Source organism: Pteropus medius, unplaced genomic scaffold, assembly GCF_902729225.1.
Source record: "Pteropus medius unplaced genomic scaffold, Ma_sr-lr_union100, whole genome shotgun sequence".
Classification (NCBI taxonomy): domain Eukaryota; kingdom Metazoa; phylum Chordata; class Mammalia; order Chiroptera; family Pteropodidae; genus Pteropus; species Pteropus medius.
The window spans coordinates 295,054-307,154 of NW_024351072.1; the positions used below are offsets into that span (position 1 = coordinate 295,054).

The 12,101-nt window shown below is 41.8% G+C and overlaps 1 protein-coding gene across 14 annotated transcripts in view; it reads left to right on the forward strand.

Annotated features, from left to right (window-relative positions):
* Window positions 1-12,101, forward strand: part of SEPTIN6 (septin 6) — a 76,352-nt gene that overhangs the window by 6,082 nt on the left and 58,169 nt on the right. For all 14 annotated transcript variants that reach the window (XM_039842485.1, XM_039842482.1, XM_039842477.1 and 11 more), the window contains one exon: window positions 7,280-7,394. In XM_039842485.1, coding sequence (XP_039698419.1) covers window positions 7,280-7,394 — 115 coding nt within the window. The remainder of the gene's footprint in view (window positions 1-7,279; window positions 7,395-12,101) is intronic.

Below are 12,101 nucleotides of genomic sequence, written 5' to 3' on the forward strand. Positions count from 1 at the left end.
GCCCTGGATTCTAGCACCACTCTGCTGCTAAATCACATCGTGACTCGGGACAAGTCACTTCCTCTCTCTGAGTCTCTGTTTCCCCTTTTGTAAAACCAGCAGTTTGGAGTAGGCGATACTTAAGAGCATTTCCAGTTCGAACATTGTATGGTTATGGTTTCTTGTTCTCCAGCCTAATTTCTTTGAGGTCCTTGCCTGCTTCTGCTTCTGTATGAGGTGGTAGAATGTAACTCCACCCCTTCCCTTCTTGGACTCCTTGAGCTGGGTGTGGGGAGAGAGTTGGAGAGAGGGAAAGTCTGAAGTCAGGGCTTTTAGCTCAGCAGGGTCTCTGTAAGTGGAATACAAACAACCTTTCAGATATTGTCTGTCCATGTAGATATATATAGCCTTTGTCTTCCTGTAAAGGTACATGACAGCTAAAATTTTGTCTATTGAGTCCCATTTTAAATGCACTAGGAGAACTGGTTATTTAAAGGAATTCTGCTGTGGATCCTTTTATAGGATGAAAAAGATACTCTGGAATTGATCTGGTGAATTAAAATCCAGAGTTTCATTTATCGGATTTACCAAAAGTGGGCCTTCTCCTTGTATGATGAAGATGGTTTCCTTAGTGTGTCCCCAGGGTCCCCTAAGCTGCTTCCTCATTAAGGGGTGCGGGCTTTATTTCTCCTTGGCAAGGCGCCCAAATTTCTCTCTTCCAGTTCAGAGTATTGCGACTATTGTCAGTTTCCTCTTAGCTTGGTTTAATCAGCACAAGGGAAATCCTGACATTTGATGTGTGAGGCACATTGGAGGATGTTTTTTTTTTTAACCTCTGGGAACTTATCAGTGCTTTTGTGGTTCTTATGGCTGATAATACAATGGCATCCATGCCCTTGACAACACTGGTGGCAGCAGATAGGGCTGTCACCCATCTGATTGTTTCAAGACTTTTTGGTACATTTCAGGATATATCATATGACTTCTGGTTCACATGAATCTTTATATAATAATGAGTTATACTGTATAATAATAAGTTATGTGTATGTCATAATAATAATGTTATAACTTGAGGAATAATATGGTTTTATTATATTATTAGTAAAATAAATGTTTTATATACAATAAAACTTCCTGAAAGCTGAATACTCAACTGAATTTTTGATTATCTGTATTTAAAGCACCTTTTTGGTTGTAATTGAAGATTTTGCTGCAATATCTGAGGCCACTTTCCTGCCTAGGAAAATATCATCTTAGAATCTTTTTAAAGAAAAACAACATTTTAATTCTGATTATAAAAGTGAAATATGCCTATTGTAGAAAGTTTGCAAAACACAGAAAACCAACGACAGCTACATCCTCTCCACAACCATTGTCACCATCTTGGTGTGTTCTTCGAAGTTTTTAAAAATGCGTATATACTTTCCCCCATGGTTGGGATGATCCTGTACATACAGGATTTTGTTTTTTGTTTTGTTTTGTTTTGTTTTGTTTTGCGTGACAGTATTTGGTGGTCATTTCCCCATGTCATTAAATATTCTTAGAAAATACTTTTATCAGCTGCTTAACATTCTATTGTACATCATTGATTTATTCATTGATCTTCATCGTCCTGAAGATTTGCAGGGTCTATCAGAGGTTGGTCTTCAGGGCCGGGAATGGAGATAGAGAAAGGGAAGGTGTAAGAGATCAGGCTCATCAGTAAGTGACACCTGGGGAGAATTCTATTTCAGTATTTCTGTCCTTTCCTAGCATCCACATGAAAAGGCCAAGGGACAAAGTTTAGGGAAAGCAAGTCATCTGCAAGAGCTCCGAACTTTCTGCTTTGGTCTCATCCTTCAGAATGACAGCTATCAACTTAAGCACCCCAGTATTAAACAGAGGCAGAAAATTCTCTGTTGATACAGATGCACACTAAGTTCCCAGAGGCCTCAAATACCGATTGCTTACTAGACCACAAAGGTCGGAATAGGGGCAGGGAGTCCAGGGAGACAGGGTTGCCCACTGGGTGCCTATGGGACTCTTTATTTTCAGAATAACATCAATGGGAAAAAGATGCACAGCTGGAATTGCCATAATTTGTTCTTTATAACATTAACCTTCGACTATTCAATTAAAAAACAAAATTGGTGTGTCTTCGGGGGAGGAGGTGGAAAAGAAAGAGAATGGTGTTTCTGCCTGCGCTATGCTATGAATGTGGTATAACGTATTTCAAAAACCGCAGGTGACTGCAGATGAGGAGAAAACAGGAAATGTGATTGGGGAGGGGCGTGGGGATCTCCCAGTTCTCAGGAGCACTCTTTATCATTTTGTATTCCTTTTAGCTCCTCTCACTCATACTCTGCCTCCTAATTGCCCCTGCTGCAAAGCTGATAGAGAACTCTCATTTCTTGTATTAAAAATGTTTTTAAATTGCATAGGTAATACGTGAATACATTCATGCTGTAAAAGACTTAAACAATACAGAAGCATACTGACTATCCCGCCTGAGGAAGCCCCTGTTTCCATCCCCCTCCCCTGAGGTGGCCATAGTTCTTGGTTTGGTGTGTGTCTTTTCAGTCCCTTTTCTATGCAATCACATACATTTATGCGCAAATGCACATATGTAGGTTTTTGTTGTTGTTGTTGTTGTTGTTGTTTTTTACATATATGGGCTCATACTGTGCGTATTGTTCTGGAACTTCTTTTAACTACATAATAATGTCTTGGAGATACTCACATCAGGACCTTAATGGCTGTAGAATATTCCAGAGTAGGCATGTACCCTATTTTAGTTAAATATTTGCCTATTGTCAGACATTTGTTTTTTTTTTCTAATTTTTCGATATTATAAACAGTGCTGTAATGAATTTTCTTGTAGTAAATGGATCTTTGTTCAGACATGTGATATTCTGTAGAATAGATCCCAAGGGGAGATTGCAGGATTACAAGAGATGGGCCATATAACATTTTGGTGATTGTGGTCTTGCTAGCATCTCAGTTCAAGCCTTGAACATGGTACCACCTGCTACTCAAAATAGCTTGAAGTTTCAGTGCCACGCATGCTGGGCCAAGTTGCCAGTTCCATCTCCTCTTGTGCACATTGTAATCCAGAGAACGCTCAATTAACTGCAATCAAAGTAATCAGGACTTCAATTAGTCAGGCCACCTTACAGAATAAGAAGAAAGAGATATCCAAAATTTACTGAGGAATGGGGGAAGAAACTTCCAGGGGCTGTCCTGGACTCAGTGTACATTCAGTCCAGTGTCCTGTCTTTTTTACCTCCACATAATTAGCTCTGAACAATGAGGACTAATATTCATAATAATGACCTTGACATCAAAGCAAGAGTGAATGGTGCTTGCTAGACAGGATTTCCTAAAGCAGGAAATATATACACACACTACAATTTTGAAGCTTTCTCAGTTACAACGAGCATTGAGACAAAAAGTTTGTTACTTAAATCTTGGTTAGCAAGAAAAACACATTAACTAGATCTCATGACCCTTAGTCCCCAAAACTTCCAGTTAATTTGGATGTATTGAACGCTAGGTGAAAAGATATGGAAGAAATAAAGATTCTAAATGTCACCAGTGAGTGACCACCAAATCGAGATCAATTGTTATTTCTCTGTATTTCTTCCTGACTTCAATCTTGGCCTTTGGTGATAGAAAACTATTGGGTCATCTCTTACTTTTCTGATCATTTCTTCCTCTTAGAAGAATCCTCTTCATGTTCCCATTCCTTACTTGTGGGCATTTCCTATATTCAATCTTTAACTCTTTTCTCCCTGTACTATCTCTTGGAGAACACATCCAGCTTCATCTCTCTCACTCCTAAATTTATATCCCAGTCCTGAATTCTCCTTGAGCCTACAATACCATATTGTTAAGTACTTATTGGATTTCTTTTCCTGGGTATCTCACTTTTAAAATAAAAACTATCTTATTTTCCTTGAGATATAAAACACTTTTACAAATCCAGAAGAGAAAGACAAACACCTATTATTTAAAAAATGGACAAGGACATGAATAGGCAGCTCACATATATGTATACATACACACAAAACACATATATTGTTGAACAATAAAATAAGTTCACCTTCGCCAGTAAAATGAAAATTAAGTGACATGATGCCATTTTTCAGTGATTCAATTCATAACGGTTAAAAATGTTCAGAAAATCAATGTTGTCCATGTATGGATAAATGGACACTCTTGTATATTGGTGGTAGAAATAGACATTTGTACTATTCTCTGTCGAATGATTCTCAATGTGTACTAGTCTTTCAAATGTGTATGCCCTTGGACCCAGTGGGCTTCAATTCTAGGAATTTGACTTAAGGAAATAACCAGATATATATGCCGATCTATAAGGACAAAAATTATCATTTATATTGTTGAAAACTTGGAAGCGTGCTAAATGTCTAGCAGTGGAAGATTGGTTAAGAAAATCTGGTAAATTTCTATAATGGAATGTGGCCAGTAAAAGTAATGTTTTAAAGGTATACTTAATTACTCAAGAAAACATCTATACTGCATTAAGTGTCAAGTTATTAAGTCAGGTTATGAAAAAGGAATATACAGAATTATCCCAATTTTGTCACAAGAAAAGATATACAGACTGGAGGGACATACATATAAATTAACAGTGATTATTTCTGAAGAGTGATATGGATGACTGAGATTGTCTCCTTTATAATTTTCTATATTCTAAAATTTCTACAGTGAACATTGATTACTTTTATACAATAAAAAGCTTGATAAATGTAATTTCTTTTAATAATAGCTTATTTAAAACCAGACTCCTTGATTTCCCCATTAAACAATCCCCCTTTCTTGGTTTCTCTCTTTCTGGCCATGGTGCCATCAATCTAAGTTCCCAGGCTTAGAACATTGCAGCCTTAGAGCTTTGATTGCTCCTTCAATCCCTCTGCCCAGTCGCTCATTGAGTCTCATCGCTTCTTTAGGACGTCTCTAAAATTTGTTCCTCCCTTCTGAGTCCCAAGTCATCAGTTCACTTTAACCAGCGTTTATTGTCACAATACCTGGATGTCACTCTGCCAGTTCAAAATTATTAGAGTCATCTACTGATATGTCTTCTTGCTTCTACTCTCCTCCAATCAATGAGGCACCTTGCCGCTGGAATGATCTTTCAAAAACACTAGTTGTATCATGGCCCTCCCCGCTCAAAACACTCAAAATGCCCCCAAACCCCATGGCCTAGGGAATAAAGCCCATACTCTTTCTTCTGCTGTTCAGGGCTCTTTCCAGCACTGTGCTAGGTGGCAGGTAATGGCGGGCACATGGGAAGTCTTTGACAATGAAGTCAATCTTTAAGAATGAGATGTGGAGTTCTCACCACTGTCTTCAGTCTGAAATTTCCCTTTCCTTACCTTTTGGCACTTAGACCAGAGGTCTTGGAGCACTTAAAATTTCATGGTGCTGCATTTGGAGGCAGGAAGAGACAGCCAGGGGTGATAAAATATGGCTCAGGAAACCTCAACTCTGAGTCCCTCCCAATTTCCGATGCCTGTTATGTAGGAGGCTCCATCGAGAAAGCATATATTAGCTCTGAAGTCTCTGTCTCCCTGCAGTATTGAGGACCAAGAACGAACAGTATGAATCTTACATCTTTTTTGTTCACTTTAATAAAAAGAATAAGGAGAAAGTGGTGAGGAGATGGGGAAAGGGGCGAATGTAGAATAAGCCAATAAATGACATAGGCCACACATGAAGCCCGACTGTCTTCAGGTACCCCTCTGGGACCCAGAATACTCCAATCAAGACTGAATGATGGCAGATGGTTATGTTTCAAGAATTCTCCACTGGGAGTGTGTGTGGGGTGACATGTGGGAGGGTAGTGAATTTACCAGGTGGCAGTCACTGGCACCTAGCCCTGTCTCTCACTCTTGGAGGATCCGATAGCACCAATGGGAATGGGATCCCAAGCTGGATGAAAGAACTATCTGGAAACCAGTTCTGACAATGTCAGCTGCTGTGAGGCTCCCCCACCAACGCAGCCCATTCTTCTCAGTGTGAAAGTATACCCTTATGGACCTAGTCTAAAAACAGGTCCAGTCCAGGCTAAGAGCTGCCTGCTAACAGCCTAGGATGCTGGCTCAGGCCCCTTGGCACTTACCATTCCCTTCTTATATTGCTCTCAGCACCTTTCTGGTTTTGGAAATCATAGTCGAGCCCTACCTAGCAGAAACTCTGCTTACCTAGGCCACCGTTCTTGTCTAGCTTAGCTGTCTCCAGCTTTCCTTCTCTTCCCTTCTCCTCTCCCCCATGGCCATCGGCAGTTAGCACAATTTTTGAGTACATACAGGCCCCCTTTGTCCTTCCCCCTGGATCCTTGGAAGCTTGCCCCAGTTTGAGGTTCTCCCTGTTTTGTGAAACCATTAGCAGTAAGAAGCTTTGGGACTTGCAGGTGAAGCAAAGGCCCTCTGCTTTCCAGGGCTGAAAATGTCTTGGCTGACACCCATGGAGACAAGGGGACTGGAGGAAGCAAAGAAACAGCTTTCTCTAGCTGGAGGGAGCACAGCAAGTGTGCCATAGCATCATATGTAATTTGGGAAGTCCAAGTGGAAGGATAACTTCACAGTGTAATAAGAGCAGCAGCCACTGTTGATGGAATGCTCGCCACATGCTTGGCACCATGCTCAGTTCTTGGGGGAGTATTATCTAATTCTCACACCAATCTTATGGGGTAGTAACTACGAGTTCTCGATTTTACAGATGGGGACACTTTGAGAAGTTAAGTAACTTGTCTGAGGTCAGAAGGTAGAGGAAGTGGGACTCTAAGTTACACCTGCCTGATTTCAAAGCCTAGTCTCTTAACCTCTATGTGGTGCCACTTTTGTAGAGCCCCAAAATTGCCTTAGAGAGAGGAGTAGTTGAAGTCTTTTTGTCATGTTTACTGAACACTTATGCATGTGCCAGGCATTGTGCTACGTTCGTTACATGTATGAATACATTTGAGCCTCCCAATCGCCTGTAAGATAAGTAATATTATCTCATATGACAGACGGGGGAAGAAATGGAGTCTCCAAGAGGTTATCCAGCTTGTAAGTGATTTGAGTTGAGAGTTAACCCAAGTCTGTGAACCTGGCACCAGAGGTCTCATCCCCTGACTCCACCTTCCTGTCCCTTATAAGCCCCTCTTGTAGTTTGCTTTGCCTAGAGCTATGGTGACATTCATTATGTATCCTGGATGGGTGTTACTTCCTAGCATGGAGATTATTTGGATGCATAAGTGAGGCTCAGATTGCTTGTAAGCACATTTTCATTTTCTCCCCTCCTTCCCCTTCCAAATTAGGGTGAAGGTTGCCGAACCGTCCCCCTGGCTGGACATGTGGGGTTTGACAGCTTGCCTGACCAGCTGGTGAATAAGTCAGTCAGCCAGGGCTTCTGCTTCAACATCCTGTGCGTGGGTGAGTATTTCCATAGCAGGAAATTCTATTACAGAATATGGATCTTTAATGGCTGGATGTGGCTTTGCAGGTAATTAGGTTAAATAGTGTGTCATCCTGATCTACTTACAAGAGTGTCCCCTCATCTTTCTTCTTTTATCCCTTTGCTTGTTTTTGTAAACAGCTGGCTATAATGACATTTTTTTCTCTGGTCAGACCAGAATATGGGGCCATACCTTGGGGGAAATTGAGCTGTGTGACACCTAGTGGAAATTTTGCAGGGGAGCTGGCTGGCTCAGCTATTGCTGTCAGGTTCATTTTGACTGCAGAAAACAGGAGCCAGGGCAGAACTTGGAGGGAGGTAATGGCTGTGGAAAGATCCCTGCCCACAAGCTATGGGCAGTGGGTTGGGTCTGTGTGTTTCCTTTGCAGCCCTGATATGCTCGGTATAGTTTGAGCTCAAATGCGGGGACCACACAGCTGTGTGCAAAGTTCTTTTATCCCCTTTAAGTATATCTCTGCCTAGATCTTTAGTCTCAAGCGTGGGAACCACATCTTAGTCACCTCTAATGTGCTAATCACAGCACGAGAGTTTAATAATATTTGTGAAATGAATGAATGAGTTAACCCCACAGGAGCCACTCATTATGCTTCTCAAACACTTTACCATATTAGCAATTTGGGTCCTTACCAGGGTTTTGTGAAGTGAGCAGAGCGAGTAACATTCACATCCTCATTGAACAGATGGAGACACAGAAACTTGGGGAGGATAAGGGACTCACTTGAGGCAACATAGAATAAGTGGCAGAGCCATTACAAAGACCCAGGTCTGCCTGATCCTTTGTCCGTCCCTCTGCTTCTCTAACTGCTGCCAGCAACATCTCTTGAGAACACAAAAGCATTTTGCAAACTGCCAAGCACCAACCAAATATGAGGAATAAGTTTCTTGATATTCTTTAAGAATCTCTCCTGAGACCTTAAAAAAATCCCAAATTAACAAACGTGATCATAGCATATAATTTTCACTATAAAGTACAGTAAAGCATACCTGCATATTTTCAGTGACCTACTTCCAAACTTTTATGATCATATAATACCATAATAAAGCCAGTTTTCACCCTGGTTGGAGCACTCAGACACTTCAGCTAATTGCTTTTTCTTATTCTTTGCTTAGAGCGTATTGGGGACTCATTCATGTTGAGGATCTAAGTCACTGCCAAATCGGATATTTTATTCTTTATGTTGTCTAAAGTTCTGTTTTCTAATTAAGGTCATTGATTTTTTTTTGACTCTATTTTTTCTGCTCCTGCACTCCCAGTACTCTTTTCCGGATCATTTTCTATAGGAAAATGACTGCACACTCAAGGGCAAGTAGAGAACAAAAGAGTCACTTCTAAATATGGATGGCGGGCAGTCAGCTAGGCTCTCTCACTAGCTAAACGATTCACTCCCACACATGAGCTTTGGACCTATGAAATGAAAATATGAACTTCACAGAATGTCATATCATGGACCTTAGAGTCCAAATCTAGGTTGTTAATTCTTCAAATGCCAGAAGTCCACTAATGGTTACGATTAGTTGTTATTAGGAGAGGGATACAAAATAAATAGAAGTCATGGTGATTGACATCAAGATCAAATGCTATCACTATTCAATATTAGCACTGCCAAATCTCACCAATCTTTGGCTGATGGCCAATTTATTTTACATAATATTCGATTACCAAAAATTTCCATGCAAACATACTGGATTCTCTTGGCATTCCTCCCAGAGCTCTGTATGACCTGTACTAGAGCTGAGGAAATGAGAAGTGAAATGACAGACCCACCCTAAGCAACCTTTCAACCAACTGGGTGGGCTAGTAAAGCTTTAGGAGGGAGGCCATGTAAATCAGAATGGCTCTCTGAGGGTAAACGTGTAGGGTAATTGGACACATGGGCCATAAGCTCCCCTCGGGCCCAGAGGAAGAGACAGCCAAGTTCATGGCAAAGTGAGAAATAGTAAACCCCTATCCTCCAGTTCCCACCCAGGCATTGTACAGGTACAGCTGCTTCAGCGTGTACCTGCTGCAATGGACTTGCCCAACTGCCTGGGACAGACCCTCCAAGAATAGGATAGGGGAGACTCTCAAGCTGTCACCCCTTCTCCTTATTTCCCCTCATGTCGAGTTTCAGGTAATGGCTTTCCTAATAGATCCTATCCTCTCTTAGCCCTACAAGTGCCGCAATTAGACGCACCAGCCTGGACTGGGTTAATTTCATTCTTCATCCCTGATCCAAAAAAAGCTTACAACTCATGCATCTTGCTCTCTGGTTGTGCTCATGATCCTGTCATTGCTCAGAGAACCCACATTTTGGGCTGGTCCTGTCACTGACTTGGCAAAGGGTCCATAGCTTGGCTGCTAAAGGTGATCTTTTCTCTCACAGATCAGAGACCATACTTTCATGCCTACCTACTGCCTGTGCATAACTGTCAGGTTTAATCCCTTAATGGCTATTTGGGCATGGAATATGTTCCCCCAGGGGATTTTCTTTTCTTTTCTGATAGGGTGTTTTAAGTGTAAAATTATGGTAGCGCTAGCCTCCATTATTAACAGAGACCTAGGCTATTTTTAGCACAGTATTGTTTATCTTGGTACTGGGCTGCTGATCATAGGCCCAAGCCCAGCAGAGTAGGTGCCCTACGTGCATATGTGCATGTGTGCATTTGTGTGTTTGTGTATACTGGGATAGGGGAGAGAATTTTTATGACTCCAGAGCCCAATTTATATGTCAGGGTACCAATAAATGACACCTACAGTGTTTCTTTTTAGAGGGCTAAGCACATGGGTGTGAGCATATCATGAGTCCTCTTCAACAAATTCTGGAGGGTTGACAATAATTACCAAATGGGATACAGTTCTTCCCTCCCCCCATAAAAACATCTACTATTCCCTTCACTTTGGAAATCGCTAGGATCCCATGGTCTTACTTATAGTACAGCAGGCATCAGAGGAGCCTCCAGAGCCAACAGTACAAATGTTCTGCTGGGAAAGAGCCCCAAAGAAACTCAGCCCTCTGAATGTGCCAGCAACAGTAATGCCTGTGAGGAGCACAAAGGGTCATAATGATAATATTTACTTTGAAGCTGCTCAGGATTCCAGACGCAACTGGGCTCTGTTGAATTTGGAAAAAACATACAGGAGAAGCAGGATTGAGGGTCGCTGAAGGAGGACAAGAAGGGCAGCTAACAAGGTCAGGAGTCGATTGGGAAAGGCAGCTACTCAAGACAGGCTGCCAGCAGTTGTGTTCTGGTCAGTGTCTCACAATCTGATCTCAGGAGAAAAATAACATGGTTTGCAGCATTTGCCAATTTCTGTGGTGTTGTTACTCCTACCATAGCTGGTATTTAGCTGCCAACCTGATGCTGGACAGGGCAAGGTCACAGAGCCAGGCATGACCTTGCCCTTGTCCATAGGCTCCCTTGGCCAACTGGAGTTCCTAAAGAGTTTCCTTTTGGACACCTTCCTGTTGAACTCAGAGACATTTCTCTTGGTTTATTCCAACATTCGGAGCTGGAAGAGACTTTAAGTCATGTGACTGTGAGCTCTATGTGAACAAGGATTAGGGCTGTCTTGTTCATTGCTGTATCCATGGCCCCTAAAACTGTGCCTGGCTCCTATTAGATGCTTTGTAAATATTTGTTGAATGATTGAATGAACCAACATATCATGCCTTAGAGATGCGCTAGAGCATATTGGTTATAAGCATGGCTCCTATGTCAGACGGCCTCAATTCACATGCTGGCTCTGCCACTTACTACTTTGTGACCCTACACCAGTTACTTCATCCACATTTTATAAATACGGAAGGCAAGGTGCAGAGAGTTTGAGAACTGAGGCAAATTCACAGAACTAAGAAGTAGCTTGGTTAACCCATCTGTGAATGAAAGACAAATAGTAGTATCTACCGCATAGTCTTGTTTGGGGGAATAAAAAAGGAAATATGAAGTATTTATAGCAGTTCCTGGCACAGAGTAAGTGCTCCATAAATGATAGCTGTTATTATTACTACCCTAACCTGCTCCTTTTAAGGAAAAGGAGACTAGAGTCCAGAGAGGGGAAAGGGCTCGGCTCAGGTCACACAGGTCACAGTCATTTAGTGATAACTTGGCTGGGACTTTGCATTTCATCACTGGCAAGGATTTAATTGCACAAAGTGCCAGAGGATACAGATATTAACAGCAGATGAGGAAAATGATTAAGCCTTTCTTTATAATAGTGGTTTTTAACTCAGGGTACAGAGGTCAACATTGGACTATCCCAGGGAATATAGTTTAAAAAAGCATATTATATGGTATGCGTTTTAAATCAAGATTCTTTTTTAAAAAATCTAGTATTTCCAGAATACTATCTACACTAAGCACAGTGAGATGAAATATTCTTGGCTGGTGGCAATGACTTACAAAGGGTTAAGAAACCTGCTGTCCATTTTGAGGAGGGAGGAGGAGATAGAAATTGACCCTTTGGGACTACTCAGGTTTCCTGCTGGAATCTAATTGCCAAGCCCCAACCTTCCTGCAGGGTGGGTATGGAATCTGCTGACCTGATCTGGGTTAGGCCACATGTGCAACACCCCCACCCCACCCCAACACACACGCACACTCAGTACTGGGCCCAGGGCAGTGTAGGAAAGGACAGCATCTTAGGCTCAGGCTGAGCCTGTGCCAGCCATTGAGAGAGAGGCCCC